Source organism: Balaenoptera ricei, chromosome 2 (assembly GCF_028023285.1).
Source record: "Balaenoptera ricei isolate mBalRic1 chromosome 2, mBalRic1.hap2, whole genome shotgun sequence".
NCBI classification, from domain to species: domain Eukaryota; kingdom Metazoa; phylum Chordata; class Mammalia; order Artiodactyla; family Balaenopteridae; genus Balaenoptera; species Balaenoptera ricei.
In genome coordinates this window covers 156043114-156060408 of record NC_082640.1, presented here as the reverse complement: position 1 = coordinate 156060408, position 17295 = coordinate 156043114, and the positions used below count along the sequence as shown (strand labels likewise).

At 45.7% G+C, this 17295-nt stretch overlaps 1 protein-coding gene across 4 annotated transcripts in view; it reads right to left on the bottom strand.

Moving 5' to 3' along the window:
* SMOC1 (SPARC related modular calcium binding 1) overlaps positions 1–9046 on the bottom strand; it is a 152919-nt gene extending 143873 nt beyond the window's left edge. For all 4 annotated transcript variants that reach the window (XM_059915768.1, XM_059915765.1, XM_059915766.1 and 1 more), the window contains exon 1: positions 8940–9046. In XM_059915768.1, the coding sequence (XP_059771751.1) occupies positions 8940–9038 (99 nt within the window). In that variant the 5' untranslated portion in view covers positions 9039–9046. The remainder of the gene's footprint in view (positions 1–8939) is intronic.
* Between the last annotated feature and the right edge of the window lie 8249 nt (positions 9047–17295).

Sequence of the window (17295 nt, the reverse complement as noted above, 5' to 3'; positions counted from 1 at the left end):
GCATTTGTTGTTTGTAGATTTTCTGATGATGCCCATTCTAACTGGTGTGAGGTGATACCTCATTGTAGTTTTGATTTGCATTTCTCTAATAATTAGTGATGTTGAGCAGCTTTTCACGTGCTTCTTGGCCATCTGTATGTCTTCTTTGGAGAAATGTCTATTTAGGTCTTCTGCCCATTTTTCGATTGGGTTGTTTGTTTTTTTAATATTGAGCTGCATGAGCTGTTTATATATTTTGGAGATTAATCCTTTGTCCATTGATTCGTTTGCAAATATTTTCTCCCATTCTGAGGGTTGACTTTTCGTCTTGTTTATGGTTTCCTTTGCTGTGCAAAAACTTTTAAGTTTCATTAGGTCTCATTTGTTTATTTTTGTGTTTATTACCATTACTCTAGGAGGTGTATCAAAAAAGATCTTGCTGTGATTTATGTCAAAGAGTGTTCTTCCTATGTTTTCCTCTAAGAGTTTTATAGTGTCTGGTCTTACATTTAGGTCTCTAATCCATTTTGAGTTTATTTTTGTGTATGGTGTTAGGGAGTGTTCTAATTTCATTCTTTTACATGTAGCTGTCCAGTTTTCCCAGCACCACTTATTGAAGAGACTGTCTTTTCTCCATTGTATATCCTTGCCTCCTTTGTCATAGATTAGTTGACCATAGGTGCATAGGTTTATCTCTGGCCTTTCTATCTTGTTCCATTGATCTACGTTTCTGTTTTTGTGCCAGTACCATATTGTCTTGATTACTGTAGCTTTGTAGTATAGTCTGAAGTCAGGGAGTCTGATTCCTCCAGCTCCGTTTTTTTCCCTCAAGACTGCTTTGGCTATTTGGGGTCTTTTGTGTCTCCATACAAATTTTAAGATTTTTTGTTCTAGTTCTGTAAAAAATCATAAGCCAACTTTTTTTTTTTTTTTTTTGCACAAAGAGGATTATGTATTTTGGGTTGCATTTTACTTCTTTTTACTGTGTTATATTTCTTTACAAGGAAAGAAATAATCTACATTTATCAAAAATTCTGTTATTTAATAAATATTTACTAAGCACCTGTTCTTGAACAGGATGGCATCTATAAAGAAAATTAAGCAACACCACCATCGCAAGACTCCCATGCTAAAATGAAAGAAACTCATAGATGAAGGTCATAATAATGGCCCCCACTTATCAAGCACCCTCTATGAGCCAGGCACTGTAACAGACCCTTAATGAATGTGGTAGGAAAAATAATGGCCCCCCGAAAGATGTCCATGTCCTAACCCTAATAGTGCTACAGTATATGGCAAGGAGGAATTAAGGTTGCTAATCAGCTGACCTTAAAATAAGGAGAACAGTCTGGGCTCTCCTGGTGGCCCAAGTGTCACAAATCACAAGGTCCTTAAGTGGAGAAGAGGGAAGCAGAAGAATCAGAACCAGAGAGATGGCAGCATGAAAAAGACTTGACCAGCTATTGCTAGCTTTGAAGGTGAAAAGGGGCTACAAGCCAAGGCATGCAGGCAGTTTCTAGAAGCTGGAAAAGGCACGAAAATGGATTCTCCCCTGGAGCCTCCAGAAGGGAACTCAGCTCTGCTGATTACTTAACCCAGTGGGACCTGTGTCAGGCTTCAGACCTCCAAAAATTTGTGTTGCTTAAGCCACTAGGTTTGTACTATGTGTTACAACAGGAATAGGTATAGGAGTAGGAATTGGAACAGGAAGCTAAGACTTCCCACTTCATCCTCCCTCCACCCTGGAACATAGTTGCTATGCCTTCCATTGGACAAATTAGGGAACCGAGGACCCAACAGGTTAAGTTACTAGCCCAGGCTCACAGTGGCAGAGCCAGACTCAAACTTGGGTCTGTCTACCTCCGAAGCCTGTGCTGAGGCTGCCCCACTACCCTCCCTCTACGGTCAGCTAGAATACAGGGCAGATGGGGACACACACTGCCCCAGGGGTAAGCAAAGCACAGTGGGTGAGAGAACCCTTCCTGGGGTGAGGCTGGGAGGACTGTGTGGAGGCTTTTGAATGATGAGCGGGATTCTGACAGACAGAGATGAGGCGGGCAGGAGAAGTCAGGAAATGCAATGCGGTTCAGTGCAACCAAAGTCTGGGACACGTGAGGGTGGGGATATACAGTGAGAGGTAAGGCTGGGCACCTTGGTGAGAGACCGACACTGTCCAGTATGACAGCCACTAGCCACACGTGGCTATTAACATTTACACTTAATTGAAATCAAATTAAGTTTAAAAGTCAGTTCCTCAGTTTTACTTACCACATTTAAAATTGAATAGCAAAAAACCCCACAAAATCAAACAAACCAACCCACAAAAAACCCTTCAATAGCCACATGTGTCTAATATTGGACAGTGCAGATGTAGAACATTTCCATCCTAGCAAAAAGGTCTATCGGACAGCACCACTGACGAAGGGGAGTCGTTGGAGTCGTTGTTTTTGAGCCAGTCAGGGGCACTGTGCACCTGAAAGCAGGCTCGATGTCCTTTTATAACACTGCCCACCTCACCCTCTTACTTGTTACTACTTTTGTGTCCTCTCTCCTGGGGCTTTGCAGAATTTTTCAAGAAGAGATGCATGATAAATATGCCCCCAAAATATTTTTAACTCCCAGCGCTGTCTTAGAGATGCTATCTAGTCCTACAAATGAACCATTCTGGGAAGTGGGTCCAGTTTTTCTCCACTGCCAATACTTTAAAACAAACAAACAGACAAACAAAACGTTTGGCCCTTATCTAACGGAATCAGATCAATGCTGCAGTGAGAAATGCTTTTTAAGGGGAAGGGGCACAGTCGCTCACATTTGCAGAGTATTTGTCAGGTTTCAAAGCACCTGACACACTATCTCCCAGAACCTGGCTCCGTCCTGGTCCTCCGTGATGGTGACAGGGGCTCTTCTGAGACTCCAGCTCTTCTGAGTGGCCTTTCCTGCTTTGTAGAGGCTGCCCTGCTTTGGCTCCAGAAAAAGGAGGCCGAAATCAATCAAGGCAACGGCTGGGAAGTACACAGAGCTCCACACCTAAGGTGCTTAGAAGTCTGCCAAAGGTAAGATTAATTTGTGATCTAGCAATTGAGTTTAGAATGACGTCAGGTGCAGAAGGAAATCCAGTTAATTGCTATACTGACCTATGTCGCTTTGGCGTCTCTGTGAGGCCGTTGGGAGTGTCGGTGGAGATCGAGTTCTCCTATCCCCTCAGTGACTCAGGGCTCCTGCACGGCACATATGTACAATGCTAACCCTGTTTGGTATGCCTCACAAGCAGCTCCGATCGATTTCCCATCCGCAGCTTAACCCTTGTCCTCTCCCAAACTGCTCCGCGGTGACAAGCTCAGGAGGAAGGGGCCCTCCACACGGACATACCCCCCCCCCAGCAATGCCAGGAACTTGGCTGCTTAAACAATAGATCTCTATGTGGTCGGGAGAGAAAGGGTGCCCTGTACCTGCTAAGCGGGGCCATGCCCCCCTCCCCAGCCTCTGCCAAGGCAGGCGAGGGAGGAGGTTGGAATGAAGGCAGGGATCAGCCCGAAACACGCCTCCCCCACCCCCGCTGGCAAATAAGGCTTCTGGCCCAAGCGTCAGCTGGTGAACTTTTCTACTCTGCAGGGCTGGGGACTCAGATGCACAGGGTTGATCCCCCTGAGCAAGGGAGAGAGAAGATTGCCTACCGCGCGCTCAGCTTTACAAATGAGCTCATTGGCCAGCTGATGTAGATATTTACGCCGGAGCCTGGGCCGGCTCTGGGTATAACCCAGCGGTCCCCAACCTTTTTGGGACCAGGGACCGGTTTCGTGGAAGACAATTTTTCCACGGACGGATGGGGGCGGGGATGGGTCAGGCGGTAAGGCGAGCGATGGGGAGCAAGGGGGAGTGGCAGATAAGCTTCACTCGCTCGCTCGCCGCTCACCTCCTGCTGTGCGGCCAGGTTCCTAACAGGCCAAGGACCCCTACCAGTCCTCCTCCACCCGGGGGTTGGGGCCCCTGGTCTAACCAGCCAAGAATTCAAAGAAAAACCAATCATCACTTCCCAACGTGGTATTTTCTAAGATGCACATCTGGAAAGGGGGAGGAGGGAGCAGAGGGAGGCAAGAAAGGAGTCTCTACAAAGGGAATTTGTGTTTGCCTGACCTCAGGTGCAAAGAATGGAATTAAACATAATCTTTGGTTCGTGACACACTCAACATTGGTCTAAGCAGGAACCACTCTTATTTTTTATTAAATAAGCTATTGATCTTTACTAATGGACAAATACTTTCAAACTCACCCCCCCCAAAAAAAAAGGTAAAGTATTGATACTAACTTACACTAACCATATGATTTTCCTGGCCAATCCATCCCTCTGCTTCACCCTAACCTACCCCGATCCTGTGTACCTTGTTTTTCTTTTCGTATAGTTTTCTTGCAGCTATGTGTATTCCTAAAAGTGTTTTTATTTAATTTTAGCTATTTATAAATTTATAAAAGATGTCACGCTGCATCTTTCAGTGCATTTCTTTTATTTAATATCATATTACCCAGATGCGTCCATATTTTTGCATGTCACTGTTGTTCATTTGTTTTGACTGACTATAATTCTCCACTGTGTGAATACATCACAATTTATTCATCTACCCTCCAACTGATGGGTATTTGGGCTCTTTCCAGGCTTGTGATAGCGTGAACACGGTTGCATATGTCTCCTTCTGGACGTGAGTTTCTCTTGGGCACATACACCTAGGAGTGGAATCCCTGGGCTGTAAGAAATGTGAATGTTGGGGGAATTTCCTGGCGGTCCAGTGGTTAAGACTCCGTGCTTTCTCTGCCAAGAGCTCAGGTTCGATCCCTGGTCAGGGAACTAAGATCCCACAAGCCAAGAGGGGCGACCAAAAAAAAAAAAAAAATGTGAATGTTCAACTTTAGGAGATAATGAGATAATATCAAAGTGTTTTCCATTTGATTGAATTTCCTAGAGTTTCTAAGATGATTGTTTCCTCTTCCTGTCTTCTTCAGTTTTATTTCTTTAAATTTCACATGTCAGCTCTATCAAAATATTTAAATCAAATTCTTGGCCTAACACCTTGAGTAGCCTCTCAGCTAAAACCCCCATGTGGAAAAAAAAAGGTTTCTGTCCTGAACACAGATAATAAGAAAGGCATCTCTGCAGACACAAGGACCCACCCCGGTCCAGACACTGAGACAGGTTAGTCAAATAGAAGGGAACTGTCTACAAAAGCTGCTTCACATTTGGCAAATGCAAGATTTTTTAAAAAGGGTTAAGGTGGAGCCAAAGCCTGTTCCCCCATCCAAGGCTGCTTGCTCAGTCTCTCCTCCCCCACGCCTCCTATAACCACCCCACATGCTTATTTTTAAACAAGGAACAAAAGCCTAAAATGGGAAAAAAAAATAGTTTGTTAAGTAACCAATTTCACATTTAAATGAGAGCAGGAAGTCCGCAGGGACATCACAGTACAGTCGAATTCATTTCAATAAATATTTACAGAACACTTTGCAGTGTGACCGGCACACTGACAAATAACATCGCTATTCTGCCCTCAAGAGGTTGTGAGCTTGTTCACTTAACAAGACGGAATTATGCGTGGAGTGCCGAAGGGGCAAGTTAGAGCTGAGAAGATGAAGATGTTGGTCTGATCTCAAGATGCTCACTGTAGAAGAATTAGCAAAAGCTGGAAGACAAGTGAAAGCGATACCGAAGTTGTACAAAGGTGAGAATGATCAATTCTAACCAAAAGGCTGTTTTGCAGGAAAGTTCCCAGAGAGTGATGCTAGAACTAGGTTTTAAAGGATGAATCAAGTATGTGAGAGGAGAGAGGACAGATAAAGAATATAGCTAAAACAATTAAGAAATAAAATTTCTTAGACTTCTTGGCCTTTTCTCCTACTTCTCAAACTTCTTAAATCTATTTCCTGCCTCCAGTCCTGCACCAAGAAGGTGGAACCTGTGAATCACTGTTAAACATGCATTATCTGCATTTATTTGTTCATTTCACAAGTGCCAGGCCCTGTGCTGAGCTCTGGGGATACACCGATGGACAAGACGGGCACGATTCCTGCCCTCACCCAGCTCCCAGTCTGCAGGGCGGACAGAGGTTTAGACAAAGACAGGCATCAGTCAGACTCCATCAGCCTGGCAGAGCCCCTCCCCCATTCAATCCTCCCCAGAAACATTTTCAGTAAAGTGTGCAGGATTAAAGAAATGGCTGTCTCCTCCATAATTAACAGGCTCCTGACCAGCATCCCAGGTAACCACGCGGCTGCTCAGAGCTGAGAGGCCAAGAAATCAGGTGCTTCCTACATAATAGCCTCCAATCTGATACTTGATAGCTGCTGGTTTCCAGAGTCAAACAAATGTCAGGCATTTTATGAAGGCAGGAAACAAATAAGGGGGCAAGGACTGGGGTCTAGGCCTCGGGGGAGCTCAATTAGTGAGCCAGATAAAGTTAAACCGAAAGGGCATGCTCTCGGTTTCCTAGAAAGCCAGCTGGAAAAGATGCCAATCCTTAAGCCTCTGTCACTCAAAAGATTAGCAGAAGAGACCCAGGGATGCCCAAGGGAATACTGCAACAGCCAGATGTTTCTGCTCCTCCTATGACACTGCCATTCACAACCAGGGCCACATTTCTGAGGCCGCCAAGAAGACACAGAAGAGAACTGCAGTCTTCTGGAAGAGGTTGAAACTCAAAGACATCACCCTTTAGTGATACAGACACCCAAAAATATCATTAATAATGCTTTCTTACAGACTCGCCTGATGCTCATTTAACAGGAATGGCATGACTAGTTGGACGAACACTCCCTGCAGCTTCTTGGTGGTATGGAAAGCACACGACCTGCACATCCATATAAACTGGGATTTGGCTCCCACAGCTATGGATGCACCATGAGTGTTTCAAGCAAGGCTTTTTAGCCTCCCTAAGTCTCACTTGCAAAATGACACTAAAAAGACCCATCTTCTTGTTCTTATAAACATAAGTGATCATGGAAAGTGCCCAGCTCAAGAATTCATAAGCGGTGGCTTTCAATGGGGACTATAAATGCATCCAGGTAACCACACGCTCAAGACAGTAGCTTCCTCTTGGTACTTTCTAAGTGTGTGTGTGTGTGTGTGTGTGTGTGTGTGTGTGTGTGTGTGTGAAAGACAGAGGAAAGGAGAGAGAGAGAGAAAATGCAGCTGGGACATACAAGCCTATTTACAGTTCCTGTTTGTGTTCCACCATTTCTGTCAAATTAATAAACTAAAGAAGCTGGAGGGAAAACTAACCAATGTCTCTATTTTCCCCTGAAGTCCCTAGCTTTCCCCTAAGAGCTGCTTCCTCCAGATTCAGGAGGCAAGGAAGGAGAGCCATATGGCTTGAGACGCTAGACCCGCCCGGCAGCAAATGAGCCCCCCACCATTTGTCTCTGGGCCTCTCAAGTGGGCGGGCATCCAGATTTCAGTCGGGGTGCTCTGGTCTGCGTCTCTTGTCTTGACTGTTCCTAATTATTGAAGGGAACGCCGTGGCTCTCCTGACCTCAGAGTTTAAGAGCTGTGAGTCCTAATATCAAACCAAGCAGCTTCATTTAAAAGGCATGCTCATCTGCATCCATAAAAGTCACTCCTGGAGCCCTGACTTGCCCCAGCTTTGGGAATGCCTGCTGTCGAGGATTTATGACACGCCCTGGATCTAATCGGCCGCACTTTAACTGCTGCTGTTGCACATCTGGTCATAAAAGCAAGGGCCGGCCCAACACGGGGACAAACACTTTTCTTTCCTAAGTGGCTGCAAATCTGATCTCACAGTGATAGCCGGGCTCGGATGTAATCAGCCAGCATCTGGGCAGTCATTACGGCTCGTCAAGCTTTGCAAGGCTTTTCCCACACACACGACAGCTATAAAGATGACTCTCATGGTAGCAAGAGCTATGAATAAAGAACCTGCAATCCGAGCAGGTGGCAACAGGCTAGGCCGAACGATATCCAGGAAAGCATGAGCTGGTTAAGGAGCCAAGCTTTTCACAAAGATCCCAGCTACTTTCACATGGACTCTCCCACTGCCTGGCAGAGGCAAGCAGCTATCTCGATAGACAACTGCCCTGACATAAGTTAATCCTCGGCCAGAGATTGTCTGGATAAGTTTGATCAAATGAACACCTACGTGGTTTCAGAGGACACTTTTTAAGGCAGTGGAAACCTTCATTAGATCAATTGGGCGCATGGGAGCAATAATCTAGCCCAGCAATGCACACAATGCTGTCGGTTCCGGGAGGTTTTATAATGCCCTGAACAGCCTGTCCTGTGCACAGAATTGGCACGTTTCACATCGTTCAGGAACTCCAATCAGACCAAGGTTCAACAAGTAGTTCAACCTCCCGCGCCCGAACGCGGGGGAAGAGACCCTTGAACACGGCCAGCTTCTCTCCACCAGCTCTCCCCAGCCTCCACCTCTACCCCTCCTCCGCGGCTGTGCCTAGCGGGAGGGAGCGTTAAAATTATCTGCTGTGGGTTTTACGAGCAGCGATCGCTTTTTAAAACAGCAACAACACAAGGTCCTTGTGTGGCTCTCGGGTAACCTAAAACCCTGGAGGCAGAGCTGCCCCCCACCGCCGCCTGCCAAGAGCACCAGCGCTCCGGGACCGCGAGCAGCAGGAGGCACCTCGGAGGCGAAGGCACCTCTAAGGGTCTTGGAGCAAAATGCCCTGGGAGGAGAGACTGGGAAAGAGAACGCACCAGTGACAGCGGGGGAGGGGGGGAGGAGGGAGCAGGCAGAATCGGTGCTGCAAGAAAGAATGGGGGGGGGGGGGGCGGGGGGAACAATGGGAGAAATTTTTATTTCAGCAGCTTCGCCGTGAGGAGGGGGACGAGGTCTGACGCCTCCCTTCCCCCTCTCCGCCACCTCCCCCCTACACACCACCAGGAGAAGGGTCAGCGACCTGGGTCTCCTTCCGCAGGTGGGCGCGCGGCTGGGGGGCGCACTTACCCTGGGGCCCGTGGTGCGGTGGCCGCGAGCCGGGGACAGCTGCACCAGCACGAGCAGCAAGTGGGGCGCGAGCAGGCGGGCGCAGCGCGCGGGCAGCATGGTGCCAGGCGGGCCGGGCAGCCGGCTCCGGGCGGGGGTGGCGGGCTCCACGGGGCGCACGGCCGCGCCGGCCTTCCTGCCTTCCTTCCCCCGGGGGGCCCTGGCGACGGCGGGCCGCGGCGGTGCGGCGCGGGCTCGCGGAGGCTGCGGTCGGAGCGCGCGCTCATGAACCGCCCCGGAGGGGAGCTGAGCGCGAGCGTGTGCTCTGCGTGCGGTGCTCTCCGCTCGGCCGGGCCGCGGCGGCAGCAGGTTGGATGCCAGAGCTGGGCCATGGGAATTCCCGTTATAAACCCCCGGGAGGCGTGGGGCGGAGCCCGGCGGCCCTGACTGACGGGCGGAGAGGCCCGTGGCAGCCGCCCCTCTGGCAGGTGAAAGCCAATGGGAGAGAGGAAAGAGGGGCGGCTCGCGGTCGTCCCCACTGAGGAACGACTCTCGGTGGCTTGGCCGAAGTGGGCTCCAGGAGAGAGCGGGATAAAGAGGAACTTTCTCTTGGCCCTTGGGTCTGGTGAAGGCTCCGAGAGCTCCAGCAGCCTGAGCCTACCAGAATGCCCGCCCGGCTAATGATAACACCTTAAGCATGTACAGTTTTCAGCACGAGTACGTGACTTGTCACAACGGCCGGATGAAATAGGCAGGGAAAACACTCCTAGCCTCGTTTTTTCAGATGAGGGTGCTAGGGCGCAGAGGGCTTCAGAAATCTGCCTCCTGGCTGCATCAACACCAAGAACAACTGGGAAGTCGCCAGGTCATCTGCACAGAGCGCTGGCTGTGACCGGTGTTGGGAGTGGGGATTAGGCGCATTCGCTGCTTGCAAACAAGCTTCCAGCGGGTGACACACTAAGTCCTACAGCGGCTGCCCCGGGAGCAGTGTCGAGAAGAGAGAGAAAGCACGTGCTGGGCATCTCCTTGCTGGGGAGGGCCCCTGTGGGTATGGGATGATGCCGACCCGTGGCCCTGTGGTGGATCTGGGATTAGAACCCAAGCGTCCTGGCTCCCTGCCTGGAACTGGAGGGCCAAAAGGCAGCCTCTCTGTGGCCTAGGAGCCCTGGGAGGAGAGGTTAGAGGGGAGCTGGTTTCCTGGTGGGGGGAGAGAGAGGAAAAAGCATTGGTAGGAGGGGTAATCTGTGGGTGCAAAGACCCCAGAGATGGGTCAGGAGAGGGAGGGAGACCCCTCCTGAGTGCCCGTAGGATGTTGGAAGGCTCTGCCCAGGGCAGTCCCCAGGGGTTCATCTTGGGAATGGTCACAGACACATCACACCAGCTTCTCAACAGAGCCAGGTGGTCCACTGCATTCAACCCAAGAGAACCATGGTTTACCTTCTTATGTGGAATACAGCCCTTAGTGTTTATTTTCATTGGTATGGACCACTCACTTCAAGGCGAGGGATACTTTTCTCCAGCCAGGCTGGAAGCAGTGCCAGAATTTAACTCCTCTCCCTGTGGGCTTGAGAGGTCCAGACAAAGGTTAACTCCTCTCCCTTACTGCTTCTCTCCTGGATTGTATAAACAAGCTTCTCACCCAACTCCTGCACTCAGTTTTGCCCACTCCCCTTGTCTGCCATCCAGCCTCCACCAGGCAGCCGGTCATCCTTCTGAAAAGCAAACCTGAATCACCACACTCTGCTCAAAAGGCTTCAACTTTCCCCAGCGCCCTCAGATCAGAAAGCCCTGACTGGATGCTGGAACAATAACAAAGTACTGGTTGTTCTCCAAACAAAAATGAAGAACTGCTCTAAGAGAATCGCCTGTCTTCCTCTGCTGGGAAATAGTGCAACAGTCTGACATGCTCTCTGGAGCCAGTCAGGATGGGTTCAAATCCTGGGTCTGCCACCTAGTGGTATAACCTTGCATCAGTCACTTTACTTATCTGGGGTCCAGTTTTCCTGTCTGTAAAATGGGGATAAAAATAGTGTCCACCTTTTGAGTTGTTCTCAGGATTGAAGGAGATGGAGTATATAAAGCCCTTAGAATGACTAAGTTATAAATATCACCATCTGGCATATGAAGAGGGCAGGACAAATGCCTCATCTCATTTTATCCTCAGAACGATCCTGTGAAGTAGACAGAGAGATCCAACTTTACAGGTAAGTAAACGGATACTCCATGAGATTAGGACTTGCCTGGCCTCATTTGGCTGGTAAATGACAGGGAAGATTCAAGCCCAGGTTTTCAGAGTCTAATTCTGCCTCCATCATCTGATAATTGCAACATCCAATCGCAAATGCTGTAGGGTTTAACAGTTCCTGTGTGCTTACTGGGAATTTTTTCAGTGGCCTGCAAGGGAGCTGAGATTCTCAGCGTCACTGAGCTTCAGGGAAAAGCAAGGGTCAGCCCTTCCAGCAAGGATCAGCCCTTCCTGGAAACAGCCCTTATGATCTGGCATCCTGGGAATTTGCCCAGCTGGACTTGTCCATTTCGCCTGTGCCTTGTGGAGCACTTACATCAATTTCCCTGTGCCCGCCTAAGTGCTCCTCCACCAGGGGCTTGGAGGGATGAAAATGTCACCATCAGGCTCAGCAGTCTGACAGGTTTGTCCTGACTCTACCACGTGGCCACATGCACCCCCATCAAACTGGTCAACTTCTTTCTGTTGCTGGAATTATTGAGACATCTATTGGAGTAAGTAAATATGCTTGAGATGCACCCCCCGCCCAGTATCTGGCAGCACAAAGCACCAAGGGAAAAGACACTGCAATAGTCCTTTCCATCCACAACACCACAGGCTGCTCTCCAGCCAGAAAGCTTATTTCCAAGTAGTCACTGGTCCAAAAGTCTACATTATTCTGGATTTCAACCATGTAGCTTAGTTTAAAATATGAGCAACTGCTTTCCAGTTACTTTGCTCAGCAAGTATTTTCTTTCCCTCTGGTTGGCATGTGAGGCCTGTCGTAACCATGGCCATCATTCAAATGATGCATTTTCTTCTCCCAACTCCTCCCAAGCCCAGAGAAGGTTAGAAATTCCAGAGAACTACTAGTCCCAAAGAGCGTCTCTCTGCCAGGCTCAATCGTCTGATCCAAGCAAAAAGTGAAATTGACAAGTTCCTTCTTTCCCTGGAGGCCAAGCTTATGGTCCAAAAATAAATCTAGCTCTCCTGGCATCTGGTCTGTCCAGTTTCAGCCATGCTCTTTGTCCTGTGGGACTTCTGTTTGCAAGGAGGTATTTCAGTGAAGAAAAATAATACTTTATATCCCATACTGAGGTCTGAGGGCCTCAAATATTTAGTACTAGCTAGGAACGCCCATTTCAATATATGTTTTTGTATAGTCCAGGAGTCTTGTCTCATATTCAGAGTAGAATCTTTCTATTCATTTTAACAAGCATTTTGATGCATCTCCTTCTGTGCCCAGCACAATGCTCATTATTATGAGATCTTTGGATGTACACCCTGCCCTCTGAGAGGTTATAATCTAATTTAAGACACAGCAGACAGATACCTGGAGACCGTATTGAAGAACAAAGACTGCAATGTGTTTTGGGGACTCAGAGAGCAGGGACCCACTATAAACCTAATGGGCAAGGAAGGTTTCAGGAAGGTAGGCCTTTAATAGTGCTTTGGAAAAAAGTGCTTCTATAATATAAACATATCTTGATTCATACTTGCTTCACTTGTGACACCACTACCGACAGAGAAAGGTGAGTGGTGTCTAAGGTTCAGGACTCTTTTCAAATATACTACTGAGCTCAGAAGCCTGGGACATCAAGAATCCTGGGGTGTGTTTCTGAATTTATGACAACCTGCTGTAACAGCTAGCATTGGGCTGAGATAGTTATTATTAGTCCCATTATGCAGGTGAGATTGACCCACAGAAGTTAATCTTACCCAGGTCAGTCCTTACACTTTAAATATACATGACAACTGATACACAAACAAAGGTAAATATGTGAGGTGATGGATGTGTTAATTAACTCGTTGGGGGGAATCCTTTCATAATGTATACGTATTATATTGTACACTTTAAATATCTTACAATTTTGTCAGTTACACCTCAATAAAGCTGGAAAAAATATATATATACATGACAAAAATAATTAGAATGACAAACTATTTCGAAGATTATTTATCTCTTTTGTACACAAACTCCCTTCAAAGTCTAGGATAGCTCTCTCTAACCTAGGCTCCTTCTAGTATCAGTCTGTCATTCTTAATAAGCAGCTTCTCCCTCATAGTCCAAGATGGCTGCTCAAGCTCTATCCATCACATCTGTTTTCCAGGCCGCAGGGAGGAAAAAGGGGAAAAGAATAGCATGCCCCTCTCTTTAAGGGTAACTCCCAGCAGTCACATTTCACTATATCTCATTGGTTAGAACTTAGTGACATGACCACATCTAGCTACAAATAAGGCTAAAAAAATTGTATTCTTAGTTCAAGGTGGCCACGTGTATCCAGCTGAAAATCCGGGTTTATGTTACCAAGGAAGGAGAAAATCCTGGGGCCATCTGGCAGTAGGGGCCATCCTTATTAACATAACATCATTAACATCATCATCATCATTAACATATCTTGAGCTGCCAAGCGAAGGAACCATGGACAATGCAATGCAGTCCAGAGTGTTTAGTTGTGGCTTTCCTCTAGCTCTGCACATCTAGCTCCCTCATGCTCAAAACATTAATAACCTTAGGGCCAGACACGCAGACTCTCGATGCCACAAAAATTTACTTCTGGTATTTCCCTCTCTTAGGCACCTTCAAGTGGGAGGATCAGAGAACATACTTGGATGAAGCTCAAGCCACGTAGTGCCAGGGTGGCAAGAAAGAAGCCCCCTGAAGAGACCAGCAGTCAATTAGGACCATCGGGAATAATGCCATCTTTGTGAAAATATTCTTGGCAATGGTCTGTATTCTTCTGTTTCTGTTTCTTTCCCTCCCTCATCCACCTATAGGGAAATCTCTCTTTTCACCTGGTTACTTTTCTGTGACCTGGTTTCAAAATTACTAATAGAGCAGTAACACAAAGACTTTAATACACACTCTTGCATTTACTCTACAAGGTAGGTACCATCATTTCCCCCGTCTTATTAATGAAGAAACGGAAACTTGGGGAGGTTACATAACTCAGCCAGAAACAAATAGCACAATCGGAACTTGAGCCCAATCCACCTTATTCCATCAAGAGCTGAATTTTTTGCTAAGCGCTTTCCCTACATGATCTCATCCCTTAGGCTCAGCATATGAAGTCAGTATTATTAGTCCCATTGTGCAGATGAAGAACTGAGGCTTAACCATGTAGGTTACTTTACCAAGGGTAGTCTTGAAATTTGGCTTGCACATCAAAAGTCTTGGCATCCTCATAAACCTATCAGTCCTAAGAGCCAAAATCACATGCTGTATTTGCACGTGCTATTTTGTGTATTACTGAAGGTTAACTCCTATTTCCATGTGTATGAACTTTCCCCACTTACCTGCCTTATCTTTCATTTGCCTGCTTTATTGATCTGTATTTTTCACGCAGGAGCCCATTAGGCAAGGAGCCTTTCCCTGTCTCCAGGCCCATAACCACCTGTGCTTGGGTGCTCCAGAAAAAGCGTCGTTACAAGGATCCCATTTAGACTGGGGTTTAAGACTCCATCGGAAATCATCACTGTTTGGTCCTGATCCATTGGGACAGAGACAAACCCGTCAATCAGACAAATTTTATTGCATTCCTACTGTGTGCCGAGCACTGCACTAGGCATTGGGTATACAATGAGAACAAAGAGAGAAGGCTACTGACCTCAAGGAGCTTACAGTTTAGTGGGAAGACAGACATTAAGCAACTAATTGTCAATAATTAATTCATTAGTTACAAGTGTCCGGTAGTACTGCAAAGATGTACAGGGTGTTTGGGGAGTTATTAAAAAGGCACCTAACTCAGTCTGGAGAGTCAACTTTCCTGAGGTTGTGATGTTTAAGTTTAGATTTAAAGGATGTCTGGTTTAAGCTGTACAAAGATAGGGGGAGGGGAGCATTCTGGGCATAGCAAACAGCATGCGCAAAGGCACTGAGGCAGGAGAAAACATAGCAGTAAATTTTCAACTAACTTGGTCACTCTTATCCCTTTAACTCTCAGTATCCCAGGAAAGATAGTTACCACCACTCACCATCTGAGTCTGATAGACTCATTTTACGTTTTATGTTTTTAAGTCATTTTACAAATAATTTACAGAGGTAGGAATAAAGGGATAGTGTATTAGCTATCTATTGCTATGTAACAACTTACCCCCGAAACTTAGTTTAAAACAACAAACATTATCTCATAGTTTCTATGGGTCAGGCATCTGGGAGGGGCTCAGCTGGGTAGTTCTGGCTCAGGGTCTCTGAGGTCACAGTCAGGGCCAGCGTCATAAGCATGCAAGCCGTGCAGTCATAAAAAGTTCCACATTTAGCTTAATATTCTGTGGTTGCTGAATTTAAATTTGTAATAATTTTTTAACAAGGAACTCCCATTTTCATTTTACACTGGACCCCATCAATTATGTAGCTTGTTCTTGTTTCAGTCAACCTAGCAACCAGGGTTACAGTCATCTAAGGCTGGAAGACCCACCTCCAAGTTCACTCCCACAGTTGTTAGCAGGCCTCAGTTCCTCACTGGCTATTGGCAGGACACCTCCATTTTTCTCCACATGCGTCCTCACAAGATAGCTGGCTTCTCCCCAGAGCAAGAGAGAGAGCCCAAGATGGAAGCCACAGTCTTTGATAACCTAATCTCCGGAGTGCCATACCATCACCTCTGCCATATTCTATTGGTCACACAGACCAACCTGGTACAATGTGGAAGGGACTTTAGGGGTGTAAATACGAGGAGGCAGGGATCAGTGGGAGCCATCTTGGAGACTGATGACCACAAATAGTGAAAAACAACTCTGTCAGAACTGTTAATAAGAATTTAAATATAATAAACCCAAAATTGTATTCCATGTTTTCCTAGTTTTGAAGGTAACATACCTGAAATAGACAACAAATTTTGACTGAAGTCATCAAATGTCATGAACCTGGAACATATTCATCTTGTAAATACTGATTCCAGATTTCAAATGTATCTCTAATTGGTCCAGCTTATCATTCCTTATGGTTCTTCTGTCTGCATTTGCATCATCAAAACAGTACTTTTGAAAGCTTTGCTGGCTCATAATTTTGTTGAAGAGAGTATGGCCATCTTCTTTGCTCCATAATTGCAAAACGTTTTCATTTTCAGGTTCATAAACATAATTTAAAATCTTCAATCCAATTAATATTTTCATTCCTACATCATCTATTTATTCTTTGCATAGACACCTGCCTTCAACATTTGTCCATTTAAAACACCACTACAAGTAAATTTTGGTGCACAAAAATCTAAAAGATTAATGAATATCATCATACGTCTTTTTTGCAAAATAGGAAGGTTCAGGCTCTTGTCATAAAATATTGTGCAATTAAGTCTATCTTGCTGAGTGAATAAATGGATGAAAATACCATATTTCCTTTTTGTCCTTAAAATATATTCTTAATTCACTGATAATTGAGTTTGAGAAAAATCATCTAGGATATTATCATCTAAAGATTCATAGGCTAAGATTTCTCTTACATAATCAGTTTCACTATGATTTGCTTACATTCTAGAATGCTACTGTCTCTTTGCATTCATCTTTTGATTTATGTAATAATTTTGAAACCTCTTCCTCTATCCATTTTTTTCTTGTTGCCTGCATAAGTAGAAAATGAAAAGTCAGAATTTTCAGTTGTATCCAATGAAAGGTAAGTGCAGACCACAAAGATGGTGTCTGCAGTCTTTTATATCTTCTTGGAAGACGATGTAATACTTTAGGCAGTGACTTAAGAAACCTGAAAGATGATAAAATACTGATGATTTATGACACTATTGCACTATTCTTCTAGGTAATTCCATCATTCTTCAGTTTTCATATTATTTTTAGTCTTTTTCAGCATAGTTGGGAATAACTGATGAGTAATGGTAAGATAAGTCCTAGGATGACAAAATAGCAAAATGTTTCACGACATAAAAAATAAGATCACTAAGATTGCATAATGTATCTTACATTTATAAAAGAGTTCCCATGTACCCATATCATAATTGCAAGATAGAATGAGTTTTATTCTATCTTTAAAAAATAAGTTAATTTTATCTTTGTGCTTTGGACGATATCTTAAAAAGAAGAAAAGTCAAGAAAAGATGCTTACAAGAAATGCTTTATAAAAGATACAAGTGCTTTAAGAAAATCAACAAAATTGGATCCAGTGGAACCTGGATGGTATTAATATAACTAACCCAGTAGATC